This window comes from Rhea pennata, chromosome 1, assembly GCF_028389875.1.
Source record: "Rhea pennata isolate bPtePen1 chromosome 1, bPtePen1.pri, whole genome shotgun sequence".
Classification (NCBI taxonomy): domain Eukaryota; kingdom Metazoa; phylum Chordata; class Aves; order Rheiformes; family Rheidae; genus Rhea; species Rhea pennata.
Genome location: NC_084663.1, coordinates 190,772,689 through 190,790,429, shown reverse-complemented (window position 1 = coordinate 190,790,429; position 17,741 = coordinate 190,772,689). Strand labels below are relative to the sequence as shown.

The window sequence follows — 17,741 nt, the reverse complement described above, 5'->3', positions numbered from 1 at the left end:
TCATTGAGTCACCACAGCATAGTCATTCATACTGCAGTTGTTGAGTGAGAGTGTTTTCCCATTATCAGTCTGTTGAGCTATACTACCTAATATTGCTAGGCTGATATTGATGGTATCAGGAATTAATTCTCAACACAGTGTTGTAATTGTGATGGAGGTAAGAGCAAGAATGTTTTCGTAATGCTATATGTACAAAGCATGTTACAGTGTCTCCACGAAGCTAAATAATGAAAGTATTAATCTTTTTTAAGTGTTAAGATAAATAGGACCTTTCTTTTCTTTTCTTTTTTTTTTCTGGCAACAAGAACACTTGTTTTTCGAAAACACATAGGATGCCTTTGACAGATTCTATATTAAAATAAAAAGAGCAGCTGGATTCCTGGTCTATAATTCAGCTTTATTAATACATAAGAGGAGATTGCCATTAAACCCATGATATATCTGCTATATCTTGTGCCTTGGTTTGTAGGTGCAGTTTGGAGCTACATCACTAGTTATAGAGATTATAGAACATTTATGGAAAGACAAGGATGCTTCAGGTTGGATGTGGGTAATATGGGTGTGATGAAAGCAAATTAATTTAGATGGTTTGGAAAAGAAAGACTCAAGGTCAAGATTTTAATCTATAAATATCTTCTGAGAAACAATATAGATACAATAACTGAATTCTGTTGATAGGACAAGGAGCTATAGTGTTGTGCTTGTTCAGTTAAGCATTAGGAAGAAAATTACACAACCATTGAGCAAGGTAGAGTGCAGGTCTGACATGCATATTGATCCAACTAATTCCACATTGGTTTGATTTAAATAAAACTTAAGATATGAGACAAATGCTATTCTAAAACTCATAGCTATATTACAGATACTTATGTCATGAAGAGTCATATAAAGTATGAGATAAGAATAGAATCAATATTCATTTTCAAAAGACGGAAAATGTTTCAGAGTGACTTAGCAGCTTATCACACTATTTTTATGTAATATGTAGTAGTTATATCTTAGTCTAGCAGTGTTCAATCTGTAATGCAGAAAAACACATTGATAGTCTAGCACTGGTTTAAAAAAATTTCTGAAAATCTGATGGACTTAAATGCCTAAAATATGGCCTGAATCATGTTTACTTGAAATATGTAGATAGTATTAGACTTTAATGGAATTGCTCATGGGCTTAAATAAACTCATACTACTTTTTAGGATTGGACCTAAATGCTAGTATTTCTTTAAATATATGTGTGTGTGTGTGTGTGTGTGTGTGTGTGTGTGTCTGTATATAGATGTATATGTTTACAGATTCAGAATGTCCAAAATAATGTTGTTGATTTAATATTATGAATAATAAAGAGTGATCTTGTTTTATTTATTTATTTAACTATTAGGCTCTCTCAGTTACTTAAAGAATAGAGTTGGATTTTAAGAAGCATCAGCTTTTGGTTTCAGTACTTGAATTTATATAATTTTATGTTCATTAATTCAGTTCAGAAGAACTCCTTTTCCCAGTAAGGCAATTACAGTTTGAGTCAGGGGATTTTGAACGCGGAGCTTCTGATTCTCCATTGGTAATTTATAGCAGTAAAAATATAACTCTGTTCTTTAAAAGAGGAACTTTGAATTTGTTTAATGTACACAGAGAGGATGATTACTGGGATTTTTATCTCAAGATAAGTGTTTCAATATTCCCTGTAACAGGTCTTTCGGGTGATAAAAAGAGACATTTGTTTAACTTCAGTAGTAATGTGAGACTAGGACAGGTCTATTGACCACTTTCTCCAATTCTGTCCTTTAACTGGATCCACATAGCCTGTAATTGTCATTTTCTGCCTCCAGAATTTAGCTATGGTGTGCATTCTCTGACCTAATTCTCCCCTTCCTAAGTCAATATAAGTCATAGCTGCAAGATTCTCTTGTGAACCTCCAGTTTTTACTTTCTCTGCTAGAGGCCCTTTGCCACTTGAGATGAGCAAAAAGCACCCAACTTTTACCTAGGTGCACCTGCTTCCCCATTGCCTATGAAATGGGCTTGGGGTGATTAGTTAAATGTCCACAATGTTGACATCCTAGGTGAGATATCAACTCATCCAGTACTCAGCTAGTCAGCTCACCTTTCATTTGGTATAATTTGACAAACTAAATCTTCTAGTAAATTGCTACTGTTATGAGTATGAACTTCCCGGTAATTGAAGGGTGCCTCCCAGATTGCAAGGAAGGAAAAAAAAAAAAAAAAAAAAAAAAAAAAAAGGTTCACCAGTCCATAGCCAATTTGATCCCTCCAGGAAAAACAATTTCCAGAGATAGGTGATATTCAACCTCATATTCAAACATAATTCCTGGTCAACTACAGGGGGTGGAATCTGGAGCAACTGAATGAAGCAAGAGGTTACAAAACACTGAAATTAGTTAAAGAATGGAGAGAGCAGATAGTATTTTCCATCAAGCCCAGCATTAAGAATTGGAGAAGCTCTGAAGCAGACAGGGCCTGCTCACAACTTTTAAGCCACATGTGACTTTTCAGCACTTTAAGAGGTCTTTCCCAGGCCCACAAGAGGCTTGGGCAGCATGAGTTCTGGATGATCCACATTCACATCTCTGAGAAAGTAACCAAAAAATACCAATGTCGCCAGGTTGCCTTAAGACCCAGCTACAAACTGAGACTAGCTTCACTTTTGGACTCCTGAATTTTCTCTTTTCTCAACTTGTAGCTTTTAGGTCACAGTCACATGAAAGTTTTGATTTATGCTTTCTTTGGATCAGGAAATTGGCTACCTGTGCTCTGAACAGTGTAGCGTATCCTTCTGTTGCTGGATGTATGATTCTTTCTCCCATCAAAAGCCTACCAGAGTACTGATCCAGGCAGATTTCCTTTCTGATATAATAAATGGATTCAAACTGCTGTTTTTGTTTCTGATCTTCCATTCAAATCTTAGTCTTAATCCATTCAAATCAGTCTTAATAAATTATGTAGTGAACATGTACAGGATGAAATTAGCTTATTCAGAAAAGTTGATGATTTTAATTCCTCGTGGGGATTCTATACAGAAAAGCTTGTAATTTTATATAAATTTATTCTACTGCTTCTACCGATATTTCTTTAACTAGAAGTTTTGAGTAAGAACATGTACATTCTGTAAAAGCATACATTGTAAATGTACATTGGGTACTATATTTGTAACGCGTATTCATACAGGAAATCATACTATACAATATCAACTATAGAAAAATATGAACTATGAAAGTACAACTGAAATGTAAAAGAATACAAATGATGATATGTCATTGATTTTTACAACAGTTAAGGAAAAATTCAATGACGTCTAATGATCATCACAAATTATTTGATGGGTTAGGTAGCTAATAGGAGGAAAAAAGTTCAAAATTGTATCTAGGATAACTTACTGAAAAATACTTTGTATGCAAAAATTCTTTAGTGTTTATTTCCCCAAAAACACAAAAATAGAAAGATTTTTCAAGACAAAGAAACAAGGAAATTTTAATCTGGCGTTGTCTTTTTTTGTTTTTTACATCATGTCTGCTCCTTCTCCCATAAGTTCTGCAGAGCTGAAAATAAATCTTTAGATCATGCAGATATATTTTGGGATGTTTTATAGAAGACTGTTTCTATACTTCTAAGAATCTCTTGACTGCCAGAAATAGTAAAGTATGAATAGAACAGTTTTGATTTGCTTGCCAAATTTGTTTCTTAACTCCTACAAAAATTCCCAAGAACAAAAAAATTCAAGGTTGAAATTACTTTACCATTTATTTGATACTACAGTAAACATGGTGTCTATTAAAGCATTCTATAGCGCTCATGGCTATACCAGTTGGAAAATGTTTATTTCATCAATACAAGTTGCATTTGTGGGTGAGAATAACTGCACATAAGTCAATAACCATCCACTAACTGGGCCAACATGTCTTTGTTTCAGTTCTTAAGAACAGTATAAAGCTAGGTATAAAGCTAGATCTGTATTCTTTGTCTTAACATTGCACTTGTGTGCAATACATAGGAGAAAAAAAAACTGTCCTGAAAAAAAAAGGCAGAACGTGTAATACTTTAGACTTTTGCTGATTTTGAATTCAAAGACTTCCAGTTACCAACCTTGAAACAGCATTTTGTGAAAACAATCATTCTGTTAAAATAGTGTATTATTAGACTTGCATTTTAATAACAGCTCTGTATGATGAAAATTAAAATAATTACTTAGGTAAAACTTGATTATTTATTCATTAAATTTTCAGGACTGCTGCTGTTAGATGATAGGCATCAAGGAAGCTAATTATTTCTTCACTTTGCCAGGTTTATAAGTTAGCTGTCTTTAAGCAGTTGCAGCTTGAATAATGTATAAAAGTTTGAAACACTAATCTGTTATGGTTTTTTTAGAAATAGTGTCAAATAAAAAAATAGGCTATGTGACTTAGTTCTAGAATAACACTTTTTAAATATTTAGATAAAGCATGTTTTCCTTCTTCTGATTAAAGCTTTTGAGCGATGAAATTTCTATTCCTGAATGCCATTGACTTTGACTCATGCGCAGGGATAACTTCCATCGGGGTACCTGATGAGATTAGCAGTCCTAGCTGTTCCTGCACTTTTTGTTAAAGTACAGCTCTAGATTTTCAGACCAATCATTGCTGGTTTGCCTTGAAAACAGGTTGTAAATGGTAGATAGCAGCTGCTTCACTAGTTGTTTCAGGAGGAATTCAGACACCTATGCACCTGGAACAGAGCAGGCAGTTAGGCAGCATCTTCATCAAGGCCACAATGCACCCGTGTTTTCAGGAGCTTCCACAAGTTCTCTGACTTTGGATGTCCACTTTGAAAGTTTGGGACTGCTCTTTTCAGTTGATCAATACAGCAACTCAAACTAAACCAACTTTTAGCTAGTGCTTAGCTCTTTTAGAATTGAAGGTAAGTCAAATGAGTCTGCAGATTTTTTTGAGAAGCTAAGAGCCTACTCTTCCTGGTTATCTATTTGATGTAATTAATAGAAGAATCTCTTGAAATGAAGAGATAATGCAAAAAAAAAAAAAATAAATTGTTCTTCCTGTAAAACGTGCCTACTCCATTACAACACTTACAGTATCTCAGGGCTTCTGTGCTGTGCTGGTGCAGACATATTGGAGTGACATTTGCAGAAAGCTGAGGAGGGACCCAGAGATGTGCTTATGAATGATGCATTGTTTGCCTCTCCTAATGCAATAGTGTTATTGCCCTTCAGAATTCAAAGAGAAAAACAGAGTTTTTATTTTTCCATAAAGATAGGAAAAACAAGCTACTTAAGGAATCTAATGGTGTTAGCTTAACTCAGAATCAAATATCCTATCCCTTGTAGAAATAGAGTAGTACAACATAGAAAACTTACAACATAGTACTCATGCCGAAGGAAACGGAGAGTACCTCCATGAGTTTTCAATAATTGTTCTCTGTCTTCGTTTTCAGTGCTATACCTGATCCAAGCAATGCAGTTCTGTGCAAGAAGGGAGTCAGAGAAGGAGACACTATGCTAGAGGCAAAATACAACTGCAAAACAGTTTCCCTTCCACTCCCTTCCCTTACTTTCCATCGGTCATAACAACAACAGTACTTTTGCAACCAACTGTTCGCCTTCCTAAGACAGAATTGGGTTTCCGTGTTTCTAACTGAAAATGTCCTTTGATATTCCTGGCTGACAAGCTGAATGGAAATATTGAGCTGTATTATTAGGCAAAGCATGCCCATAAAATTGTTGCTGAAAGAATATTTAATGTGTCGGAAGATCAAGATATTAACTGCATTGAACATTTGATTGAAAAAAAAAGAACTGTAATTCTGTAAATACATGTATACAGTGTAGTATCACGTATACAGTGAATTATGATAAGGACTTCTTCTATTAAAAAGTTAGCCCTTTTTCAAAAAAAAGCATCTTCACGGCAAAATTATTATTTGCTATAGAAAAGTTTTCATTTAACTTATTAATCATCTTTTTATTTTGTTAAAATTAAGATAAACAGGTTTTTTCTGGAGATGGTTCTCTGCTTTCGTAGAGGATTATAGCTATCTTGCCAAAAGGTTGTCCTGTTTCTTGAAGACTTCTGTGTGTTCTGTTCAGAGAGCGGCCACATTTATTCCTATTTTAATTTGAGACACAGTTTATTTAAGAAGCAAAATAGTATTTCTACCAGCAGGTGGTATACTTGTACAGACAGAGCAGTTGAATAGATTTTTTTTGTTTAAATCTCTTTTTTTTGGTCAGAAAGCAGTATTTCAGTTTAATATCTTTGTCAAAAAATTATGTCAGTATAAATTTCTGTGAAAATATCAGATTTTTTTGTTTTTGCAAATGAATAGAAATCTTCAAAATTGTTCATTTTGAAATTTATTTTTTTCAAGTTACATTCCTTGACCACAGTAGGAGTGAGTCAGGTGATGACATAGTACCTCTTACAGATGTGACATTATTATAGCAAACATACCAGTCAAAATGTAAAATAAGTAGTTTTTTTCCTGTAAATTAGAATATCATTTGCAATATAGTTTTTGTTCAATTTTTATATCAATGAAACTTTGAGATACTTGTACATTTTCAGTAAGAAGATCTACACACTTAGACTGGGATCCATTTTACTTAACTAGCCATCTGCAAATTATGGTTCCAGTCTAAGCTATTCATTTAGTCTGTTTTTTTTTTTCTTTCTTTCTTTTTTGAGGTCATTTAAGAAAGAGAGAGGCAATCTCAAAAAGCCATTCATCCCATCTTAGAGTTTGTAATACAGTGACATCATGATAGTACTTACAAGTCATGCTAAGTATAATACTGTGCTGAGATAGCATGACATAAATTAAAGAAAAAATGTTCTAAAATAATATATACTCTTTCGGAACATTTTTCCAAAATTAATTTTGTCTCAAATTTCCAATTATTTGAACGTGGTGAGTCAAACCCTGACAACTTAGTTTACGTATCCATCTCTTATGCTGTTGGCTCAGCTGTTCATTCAACATCATTGGTTTAACTAAAAGGAACTGAGTATATATTTTACTTTCCAATCTATCTGACTGAAGATTTATGCATCTGAAGAGATTTTTTATTTTTAGCTTCCCCTTTCTATAGTTCATCTTTGAACTTGAATGTTCTTAAATTTTCCACCCAAATTAAGTCCTACGATGTCAGGAACTGGAGATTTTTTAAAGAGTGTGTCTTAAATGCACCTTTTCCACTGGCTTAAAAAGACAATAAAAGCCGCATAAATAATTTCCCTCTGTCCTGAGAGAGATGCTACACTTTAAAACAGCTCTTAGAAAATTCTTCTCCAGCAGTTTGATAGAATCTTTGGTTGATCTTATGGTGGGTTTTGCTGACATTTTCTTTGTGGCCAGTTCTCTGTTCCAGCAGCTTTTGTCCTTTATTATTAATGCAAGAACTTCAGTAACATGATAATAGGAGAAACATTGTGATGGCAGTTCTCCTCCTGCTTTTCAAAGGTGACTCGTCTGCTCCTCTTCTGTTGAGGTGGTTTTTACCACAGTTTAGTGGTAGGGTTTTTAGTAGATTTTGTTCATCTGTGCTAAATTTCACCCATATTATGAAGTCCTACATGAAAACTGTGCCATTTAAACTAACTTGTATAGTTATAGCTAATAATTCTCTGACTCTATTAAAAAATGATACTAGAAGTAGGAATTATAGTGGATATAAATGAAGAATATGGAAAGCTACTGAATCAAATATTACAGAAAAGTAGATCATTTAGCATATATTTGGAGTCTCGACAGAATGTGTGTGTGTGTGTAAATATATATTTAAGAAATATGTTTCAGTATTGTAACATGAATGAGTAGTCCTAGGCCTGTAAATTATGGTATTGGTGGCTGTAATCTCAACATCACAATAAGAATGCAAAAAGGCAGATTCTGGAACTTCAGCTACTGCATGTGAAAGACAAGCTAGATACTGTCTGTAAGTAAGGGAACAAAAATTAATTACAAGAAGTAGTGCCCAAAACAAACAATTAAAATGAAAATATGGAAAAATTAGAAACGTAAGGTCTCCAAGAGAACTGGTAACTGTTAGTTTGCTGGTGGGAAATAGAGCAATAAGCTTTTTGGCATGGATTCTGAGAATTCCTTTACTGTGGTATTTTGGGGGAATCATTCACTGTTTGTACACATTCTTCAGGTAGTAAGTGTGAATTAATGTCAAGGGGAGAGATACCAAAGTGGTGACCACCAATAAATTAACTTAATAATTTAGTAACGTTAAGAGTTCTAAATCATTAGAATAAGTAGCCTACATATGAATCCTGAAGAAAGTTAAGCATGAATTTAAGCTTATAACAAAAAAAGTGAAATGTGTCACTGAAATCACACGCTATGCTATGGAATTGGACAGTACCTGTGTGTTCAGAACTTCAAACCAGTCCAGCCTTTTCTCAGTAAATTAAATAGTAGTGTAAAATGTATCTGTAAAACTGAAGATGCCTATAAAGAATGGGGAGAGAGGGAGTCCATTATTTCTGTGAGAGAAAATATGACTCTCTAGTTTAGGAGAATTCTGAAAATATGTCAGTAAAATAATAGATGAAAAAATTGTACTGATGGTTATAAAATATTTGGATGTTCAGAAGACTTTTGACAGACTGTATCACAAGAATGATTTAGACATCTATGTAATTATATGAAACAATATAGTCATGGATTAGAAACTTTCATGACAGAAGAAAAATCAAATAGATCAATAACAATAGTTAGGGATAGTTTCTGATTTTGCATTTGATGCAAGATCTAAGCCTTGTTATTCTGAAGTGGTAAACATAAGACATCTCAAAATTTACAGTGTACATTTTCCAGATAAATACTGAATTTTCAAGAATATTTGTTAGGTGTTTTATAACATGTTTTAAAATTTATCATTCTGAGACTTGTGAATTTGACTCTAGAAATGATCTCTAGAAATCTGTGAATTTTAGCATTTATCTTTGGGGTCAGGGATTAAATCACAAACAAAAAAGGAAAAAATGGTCCATTTTAACAGAACAGTGAAACATCATTATTGTAACTGGTGCGACACTATTCTAAATTTCTCATGACAGATAAAATAGCTGAAGATTCTTGGCGGTCTGATGGTTTCCATGATAAAGACACCAGACCTTAAAGAACATGAATTCAGCTTCCTGTTTAATGTACACTGTTAGTCTCATTTTGTATTCAGCATACTCCCTCTAGGAAAATATCAGTGTCCAAGCTTTTCAAATTATTCATCAACATGAATAATTACATTGTCTACAGCTAATTTCATCTTCTATCATGCCACCAATTCATGTAACTTTGTTGAATTTCTCCTAAATTGTTTTTAATATGCCTAATCAAAGGCTGATTGGAGTTAGTCCAAAGACCTTCACCCTCCTAAACTCTGTGATTTAAAAATTTTGGCACATACTCTTCACCCTTTTATTGAATTTCAATAAATATATTGAAGAAATTCTAGTACAGAACCTACAGCCTTCCTGTTGAAAATGGCTCTGCTCTCGGCGTAGAAGACGTCGTAGATAAAATCCTGGACATCACTGAAGCCAGTGGAAAAATCTTCACTGATCCTAGTCAGCTAGGATTTTACTCTCTTGTATTCTCTTAAGGTTGAACAAATGGAAAATGTACCATCTCAGAAGCAGGGAAAGGGAAGCCTAAAAACTTCTTTCTCTCAGAAAAAAAAAAAAAAAAAAAAAAAAAAAAAAAAAAAAAAAAAAAAAAAAAACAAACACTAAGTGGTAAGGCTATAACACATAAACACATAAATACTGATCTCTGTAAAGGTTCTTAGCAGGCTTATGAGTTGTTTGCATCTTTCACAAAGGTAAACAACTTCAAAACTTTTTCTTTCCTATCTGTTTTAAAAACTTCAGCAATCGCATCCCCTATTTGCCCACTGCCACAACTTCACCTACATCACCCTCCTCAGGTATTTATTACCTGTGCCCTCTCCACTAGCCTTGTATGTTCTTCTTCATACCTTATGTCCCTGCTGTTATGTCACCTCGCTGATTCGCTGATTTTTTTAACATAACTTCGTCATCATCTGATACCCAGTCACCTAACTCTGCTTCCAGCAATCCATATACCAGAAGAAATCCACCCAGCTTCTTTCACAAAGTCACAGTTGAAACTTCTTACATGAAAATATAGTCCCTTAACATTATATTCATAATAAAGTTGGAAAAGATCAAATCCTTCCCAAATTTCCCTGAGTATTTAGCATCTCTCTATTTAGATGGTAAGCTCTTTTTCTGGAACAGTCTTTTCCCTTTTACCCTTCAACTCCACCAAATATACTCCTTTTGCTTAACAATAATAATTCTTGAACAAGTGTAATTAAGAGAAATAAAACAGATTTCTGTTAGAAGAATGCCTAACGATGTTTTTAACTTCCATTTATAATATTTTCACCATCTTTCCCAATTTGAATTTCATTAGATGTGTCGGGTTCACGGACATCTTTATTCTGTCTTGATATTTCTAGTTTTTAATATTCTTAGTATTATTTTTTAGTATTATTTTTGGTTTTAGTATTTCTAGTTTCATTTCTGGTGTTCTGCAGCATGGTATTTGGAAATCATTATAGAGCTTTGTAATTTTTGTAACCACAATAGATAGTCTTTGCATAGAGTGACAATACTAGGCATGTTAAAGCTTTTGATACTTGTTTCTGCCTCTGTACAACACAGCTTATTTTTCTTATTATAACTTAAGATGTGATTTTTGAATACCTGTCTCACAAGCTTGTTATAACCAGCAGTTGTTGTTTCTGTTTCAAGCAGCAGTGAGAAGAACCTTCACACTAATCCAATTACTGTTATTGTCTGTTGCTATACCATTTCTGAGCAGCATTTGTTTTCTCATTATTACATAAGTCTTTACTCTTTGACAGACCTTCTGACAAATGGGTTTAAATTTTTGCTTGTATTTTTCATCTAAAAAATACTGCTTAAATAATAACTATTTTATTTTTCAAGGTTGGGTTTTTGTTACTTTTACTATTACAAAATTTCTGTTCTTCATTTTACCTTTGGAAAATGTTTTTAATGTTTCCAATATACTTTTTTTTTTATTATTTCTCAAAATGTAATCATAATTTTGGACTGCGAAAAGAAGAATTTTTTCTTTTTTGAATATGTTACAGAAAAAATAGGACTAATTCTTGAAGTTATAGATCAGCAATTCCTCCTCTTTTCTATGCTGTTACATAGTATTGCAAAGACTGTGGATTCTTTGACATCCTTCCAGTTCTGTGACCTACCTCTTTTTTCAAACAACTCTTCTTCTTCCCCCATGCCTGCAGGCTTACTCGTCTTCATTAACATATTCAAACTTAATCTCTTCCATCTGGCAACCCATCCTTTGTCAGTCTAAGGATCATTTATGGACATGTATCCTGCTACTATTCACTGTTTGTATTTGCCTCTAGTTGCTGTGGCTATAGGTGACATACAGCAAATTACAAATTGTAGCATCCAGTAGGAGGGTGAAGGCACCCAGACACCAGTGATAGGGAATGGATTTCACAGCTATGAAGCTGCTGTCACAGATGTGCCATCTTGGCACTGGAGTGAACATGTCACCCAGGACAGTTAATAATCAAAAGTGAAAGAAAAAAAAACAAAAAAGAAACAAAAAAACTTTCCTATATTCTGCTTCAGAGCTGTGGTCAAAGGAATTAACAGAAAATGTTTTCAAAGATCTTCTTTAACAAGTCTGAGCTATGAAGCTATTCTGTAAAGGCAAAGAGGACTTTGCTGTGCAGGCTAGTTTCATACTCCTCTAAATCGTTTTGGTGGGAGAGCTCTACACAATTTCTTCTCTAAGAGAGCAGAATATGGGGCTACCTTAAGTATTAAAGGTCCTTCATAATTATATTCTTCATCTCAAAAGATATAGAAGAAATGTATGGCCTGGTAGCAGAGGTGCTGCACAGAATTGTGGGCAGTTCTGACTTTTAGTGCAGCTTGCCCTTGGGAGACTTCAAAGCTATTTGCTGTGAGTTGTATCAAAGACCACATTGGCTGTCTGGGGTAACACAAAACCACTTTGCCTTTCCATCCCATGCTGACCTTTAACAAGAGAAAATGCTGTTTAAAGTAGGAAAAAGTATAAGGTATACAGCTAAATGAGGACAAGTGATAATAGTGGCAGTGGAACAGAATTTGTAATCCTTCGATATATGTATTCACTACTCCAAATAAAATGTTTAATTGCTAGTAACTTTGTAAAACCGCTGTTCTATGCCAACCCTCACTTATTCTTTAATTATGGTAAAGATTTATATTGGATTATGTTACAGTTTGTAAGGAAAATACCTTTAGAGTTAAGCTCATCAAGTAGATTTCTTTGAGTCACCTGTTTTATAGTGCATTTTAAATAACTGTTCAGTTAAGGGGATACAAGTATATTGCCATCCTGAAGTATGTAGAAGTAGCTCATGAATGGATGCTATGAACTTTTGGTTCTTCAGAAAATTTTTGTTGCAGTATGCATATCCATGGAGTTTTTCACTAGAACAAGCTTGATTCAAAATGTCAAAATGTCACTGGTATAAGATATGGGGGAATGAGAAATTACGTATAATCTAGTTGGCTGTGAAACTAAGGCTTATTAATAATATATAATTCATAAAATAAAGCCTGTTAAAATATTGCACTTGTCAAAGAAATAAGTTACTAAAGTGACTTGATTTGGTCAATTTCTAGGAAAATAAGTTGTAGCAGGAAAGGATGTGGACGACTTGCAAATGTTCTGTCTTCTAGAATTGTCTTGCACCTAGTGCATTCTTAGAAGGTGTACTCTGCTTGAGTTACTGCCTAGAGCTACCTAGAGTCCTTAAAAATCTTAAAGCCTGAAGAATATCCACAGAATTAGAATATAAGTGGATTGAGAACTGGCTGAAAGGCAGAGCTCAGAGGATCGTCATAGGTGACGTGGAGTCTAGTTGGAGGCCTGTGGCTAGTAGCGTCCCCCAGGACTCTGTACTGGGTCCCATCCTGTTCAACTTCCTCATCAGTGACCTGGATGAGGGGACAGAGCGCCTCCTCAGCAAGTTTGCTGATGATCCCAAGCTGGGAGGAGTGGCTGGCACACCTGAGGGCTGTGCTGCCATTCAGAGAGACCTGGACAGGCTGGAGAGTTGGGAGGAGAGGAACCTCCTGAGGTTCAACAAGGGCAAGTGCCGAGTCCTGAACTCAGGGAAAAATAACCATAGGCACCAGTACAAGCTGGGGGCTGACCTTGTGGAGAGCAGCTCTGCAGAGAAGGACCTGGGAGTGCTAGTGGATGACAAGTTGACCATGAGCCAGCAATGTGCCCTTGTGGCCAGGAAGGCCAATGGTCTCCTGGGGTGCATTAGGAAGAGTGTTGCCAGCAGGTGGAGGGAGGTGATCCTGCCCCTCTACTAAGCCCTGCTGAGGCCTCATCTCGAGTCCTGTGTCCAGTTCTGGGCTCCCCAGGACAAAAGAGACATGGAGCTACTGGAGAGAGTCCAGCATAGGGCTACAAAGATGCTCAGAGGGCTGGAGCATCTGCCCTATGAGGAACGGCTGTGAGAGCTGGGCCTGTTTAGCCTGGGGAAGAGAAGCCTGAGGGGGGATCTTATCAATGTGTACAAGTACCTGAAGGGAGGGTGTCAAGAGTACGGGGACAAACTCTTTTCAGTGGTGCCATGTGACAGGAGAAGAGGCAATGGGCAGAAACTGAAGCACAGGAAGTTCCGCGTGAGGAACGTGAGGGGGAATTTCTTCCCTGTGAGAGTGACAGAGCCCTGGCACAGGTTGCCCAGAGAGGTTGTGGAGTCTCCTTCTCTGTAGATCTTCAAGGCCCGCCTGGATGCAATCTTGTCTACCATGCGGTAGGTGGCCCTGCTGAGCAGGGAGGTTGGACTGGATGATCTCCAGAGGTTACTTCCAACCTTACTGATTCTATGATTCTACGATTCTAAGTATTTCTAAAGTATTATAATCTTCTCAGCCTAACAGTCTTTTGTGGGAGCAAACACAGTTTCACAACATGGGTGTGTTTAAAAGAGTTTTCATTAATATCTTTACTCCTGTTTCATCATGACTTACTCTTTTAGATGGAACCAAAAAGGGAATGTTGCTTCCCTTTCAAAAAGAAATCTGTGTGATAAAAAACCTTTATAATTATCTTCCCAGTCATCACTTTAAAACATAGACTTGGGCTGCACAAGGAGCCTTTAAGCTCTCTCTTTTAAACCGTAGAGCAGTTGTCTGCTCATTTCTTCATTCTTACCACATAAGAGTCAAGGAAATTTAGCAGTTAAAATAAAACTGCTCAGTGCTCAGTTTAGGAGAAGAAATGATGGGTGATACTTCAGGCTACTATGACATCTGTGAGCAAATACTGTATGGTAATACAAGTACAAAATGAGCTATTTTACCTAGCAAAAGATAATTGGTACTCAGAATAGCAAGGTATTTCTGCCTCACAGTGTGCAGGCTGGGCCCTTAGTGCTGTGCAAAGCTTTTCAAAACAAAGGCAGCATAGAAAATAGTGGTTTAACTAACACCTAAAAGAAATTCAGCAGAGATGTAGCTCATGCTAGTGAGTTGAAGACTGATTTTCGTCAGCTGCCTTTTGTCCACTGATGCCTAGAGTTCTGCAGATAGGCTGCAAATCACAGGTTTACAGCAGTGGTTACCTAGCTGTGGTCTGTAAGGTCATGATAAATGATTGCAGGATCATATTAAGTGCATAGTATTTTGACTTACAAGTTGGATGATATAGGTGCATCCACAAACATTTTGGGAGTTTGATAGTGGTCCAGAACGTTTTTAAAATGCTAGCTTAAAATACAACTTTGCCTGAATATCCCAATGACTTTCAAAATTGGCCTGGGAGATGTTCATGTTGATAGGGTCAAGAAGTAGTTAAAATTGAAGTGGTCATTTCTTTAGAAGTGAAGTTGAATTGGATACCAAATGATTACATATGTGTGTCTTGAGTTGAATGTAGATTAACAATGGCTTATATCATTCGGCAGAACTTTAATATTGCTTTCAACGTAAAAAGGCAATGTAACATGAAGATAGCTATGGTTGTTAATGGCTTGTACTAGCTGGAAGCTATAAAATCATCCTAGTACTCTGTTAGTACTGGAATAATAATTTACCAAGACAATTACCACATGGTGGAATTTTTTTGCTGCTCTAATTCAGTGTTATTAATAATGAATAAAATTGCAATTTTCTCAGGTTGCTAGGGGCAGTGGGGAATTATTTCAATGAATATTTCAGCACATTAGTTTAATCATAGTTCCACAAAATTCAAGTGGGCAATATTTTATACTTCTAAGTTCAGTCTGCTAAGGGACCATAGTCATTAAATTGCAAACTATTTGCACTGAGGTCCATTCTATGATTTACAAGCCTTGTTAAAAACACTGTAAAAGAAAGCAAGCTGTGCCATTAATACTTGTAATTTGATGCTGCATTTGTTAATGGGCTCAGTGTGATTAATGTTTTTAGCAGCAGGCAGAACATTTTGAGACAGGCAGTGCTGAGCTTTATAATGTATAAATGCACATAAAGAAATGTTAGAATATCACATGTTTTAGTAATATATGTTTTTACAAGATTATATTCCTGAAAGAGAAAAGCATCAGTGAAATTATACTATAATAATGTAAATACAGTTCATGCTGTGGTAGGTGCTGATGTGTATATTCTTTATTTTGTAGCCAACTCCATGACTTCTGGCGCTTGGATTACTGGGAAGATGATTTGCGTCGACGAAGGCGATTTGTTCGCAATGCTTTTGGGTCTACACATTCTGATGCCCTCCTAAAAGCTGCTGTGGAATATGGTCAGTACTAACACCTGTTTAAAAAACTATATCTAATGATGTTTTCTTCATGTTCATGGATGTCTGAGAATCATATCACCTGTTTCCTAAGGACAATGCTAAGAATTTCTAGAACATATTGTTATAATGAATTCTTTCAATCCTCATACTTAAATGGAACAGAAGACTTAAGTTTGTATACTGTTAAATTCTGTAATCCCCAAGAGATTCACATTATACCTCTCTAGCATTCCCAGACACTAATCTTGACACACTGGTGAAGGTAACCAAATTTGTCTCCCCTGAGTGACAGAATGAAACTGTTAGGCTGTCAAACTAATGTGTCGTAATAGTTCCATTAAAAACCTCTCATGAATGAGGAATTAACCTTTTTTAAATAAACATTTTTTTTATCTTGACATGCATAATCTCACCCCCAAAATATTTTCTTTCTGAAAATTATGAAATATATAAGTGCATGTTCAAAAAAATATTTTAAGAGCTTAAGAGCTATTTTTGTGAATCAGATAGGGTACTGACCACATAGGAACTTCATTCTAGGAATTCAAGGATTAAGAGATGTTTGATTTTCGTGGAGAGATGGCTGAGATATAAGAGAGGAGGGAGGAACATGCTTACAAATTCCTTTATATCTTCTGAAAGTTTTTTCACTTTTAATGACCTCTCAAAAGCAGCCTGAACATGAGTACTTGAAGAGTCTAAAGCAAATTTATTTCTCGGGCCAGGGTAGTTTTTTAATATATGAAAGACAAAGATTGTTTTAGAGTATTAAGACTTTTTCTGTCTATTTGTTTAATCTAAAGTATTGGAAAAAATGTACTCCCAATATTCATTAACATTTATGCAGGAGTAAAATTCCAAGTCATTATTATGTTTAGGAACCACATATGAAAACCTGAGGAAAAGGAAGTAAATTTACACAAAGCAAGCTAAATCTTTTAGTTGATATGTAGCCAAATACTAATGGTGCTGAAAGTTCTCAATATGATAGATACAAAGCCCACTCTGTATAAGTTATACATTTCACTAACTTTGCAGATTGATGAGGAAAATAGCTGAGATTCAAGCAAAATTAAACTTACAAATGACTATTTGCATGTGCAGTTATACCAGCTAGTGTAATTTAATATTTATTAACATGTGAAGGCTATCACGTGCAGAGCTTCAGGTCACAAACTGTTCACCAGTAGTGGTAAGGAAGAAATTTTCCCCAGTGGTATATAGCATTGCACATTTGATGAAATGATGGAGGTATATTTTATCCACATTCTTGCAAAACATTAAAATACATATCTTGTCAGAGACAGACCCAAAACTGTGCTAGCTGCTATGTTGCTTCAGTAAGACAAATATTTGTCACAACAGTGGGCTTTCTGCATTATATCAGCTTGAGAATTCTTAAGAATATTTTTACTGTTTAAAATTTTGGATTTTGGTTTTTAAATTAGCATTAGCATAGGGAGAAATCTGATTTATAAACTATCACCAAGTTTTAAGGGTTGATACTATCCATTCTTAAAATAACAGGAGCTTTCCATTGGTTTTGGAGAACTTTGTTTCATGCCCTTATAGTAGGAATGTTATATATTGTCTTTGGATAAGATTTTACATACAATATGTTGGAACTGGTTTGGGCTTTTTATGAGAATTACTACACAAGCTGCACTTAAACAGGTTCAGCTTGTTGCAAGGATTGTGTCTGTTAATGTAGTGTTATGGGTTCTTCTATTTAGTATTTTTGTTCAGGTGATAGCTGCCTTGTAGTAGAGCAAGCCTGAAAGGCAAGGCTACAACCAAAAGAAAATGAAAGACTGCAGTAGTTATAGCTTCATATTTTTTCCATATAATTTCATAGCACTCACCTGTTAGTACATAAGGTATCCAGGAAAATTAAAGCTCA

The 17,741-nt window shown here is 35.2% G+C and overlaps 1 protein-coding gene across 2 annotated transcripts in view; it reads left to right on the top strand.

Annotated features, from left to right (window-relative positions):
- Window positions 1-17,741, top strand: part of NBEA (neurobeachin) — a 519,777-nt gene that overhangs the window by 312,367 nt on the left and 189,669 nt on the right. For both annotated transcript variants that reach the window (XM_062567111.1, XM_062567112.1), the window contains one exon: window positions 15,717-15,841. In XM_062567111.1, coding sequence (XP_062423095.1) covers window positions 15,717-15,841 — 125 coding nt within the window. The remainder of the gene's footprint in view (window positions 1-15,716; window positions 15,842-17,741) is intronic.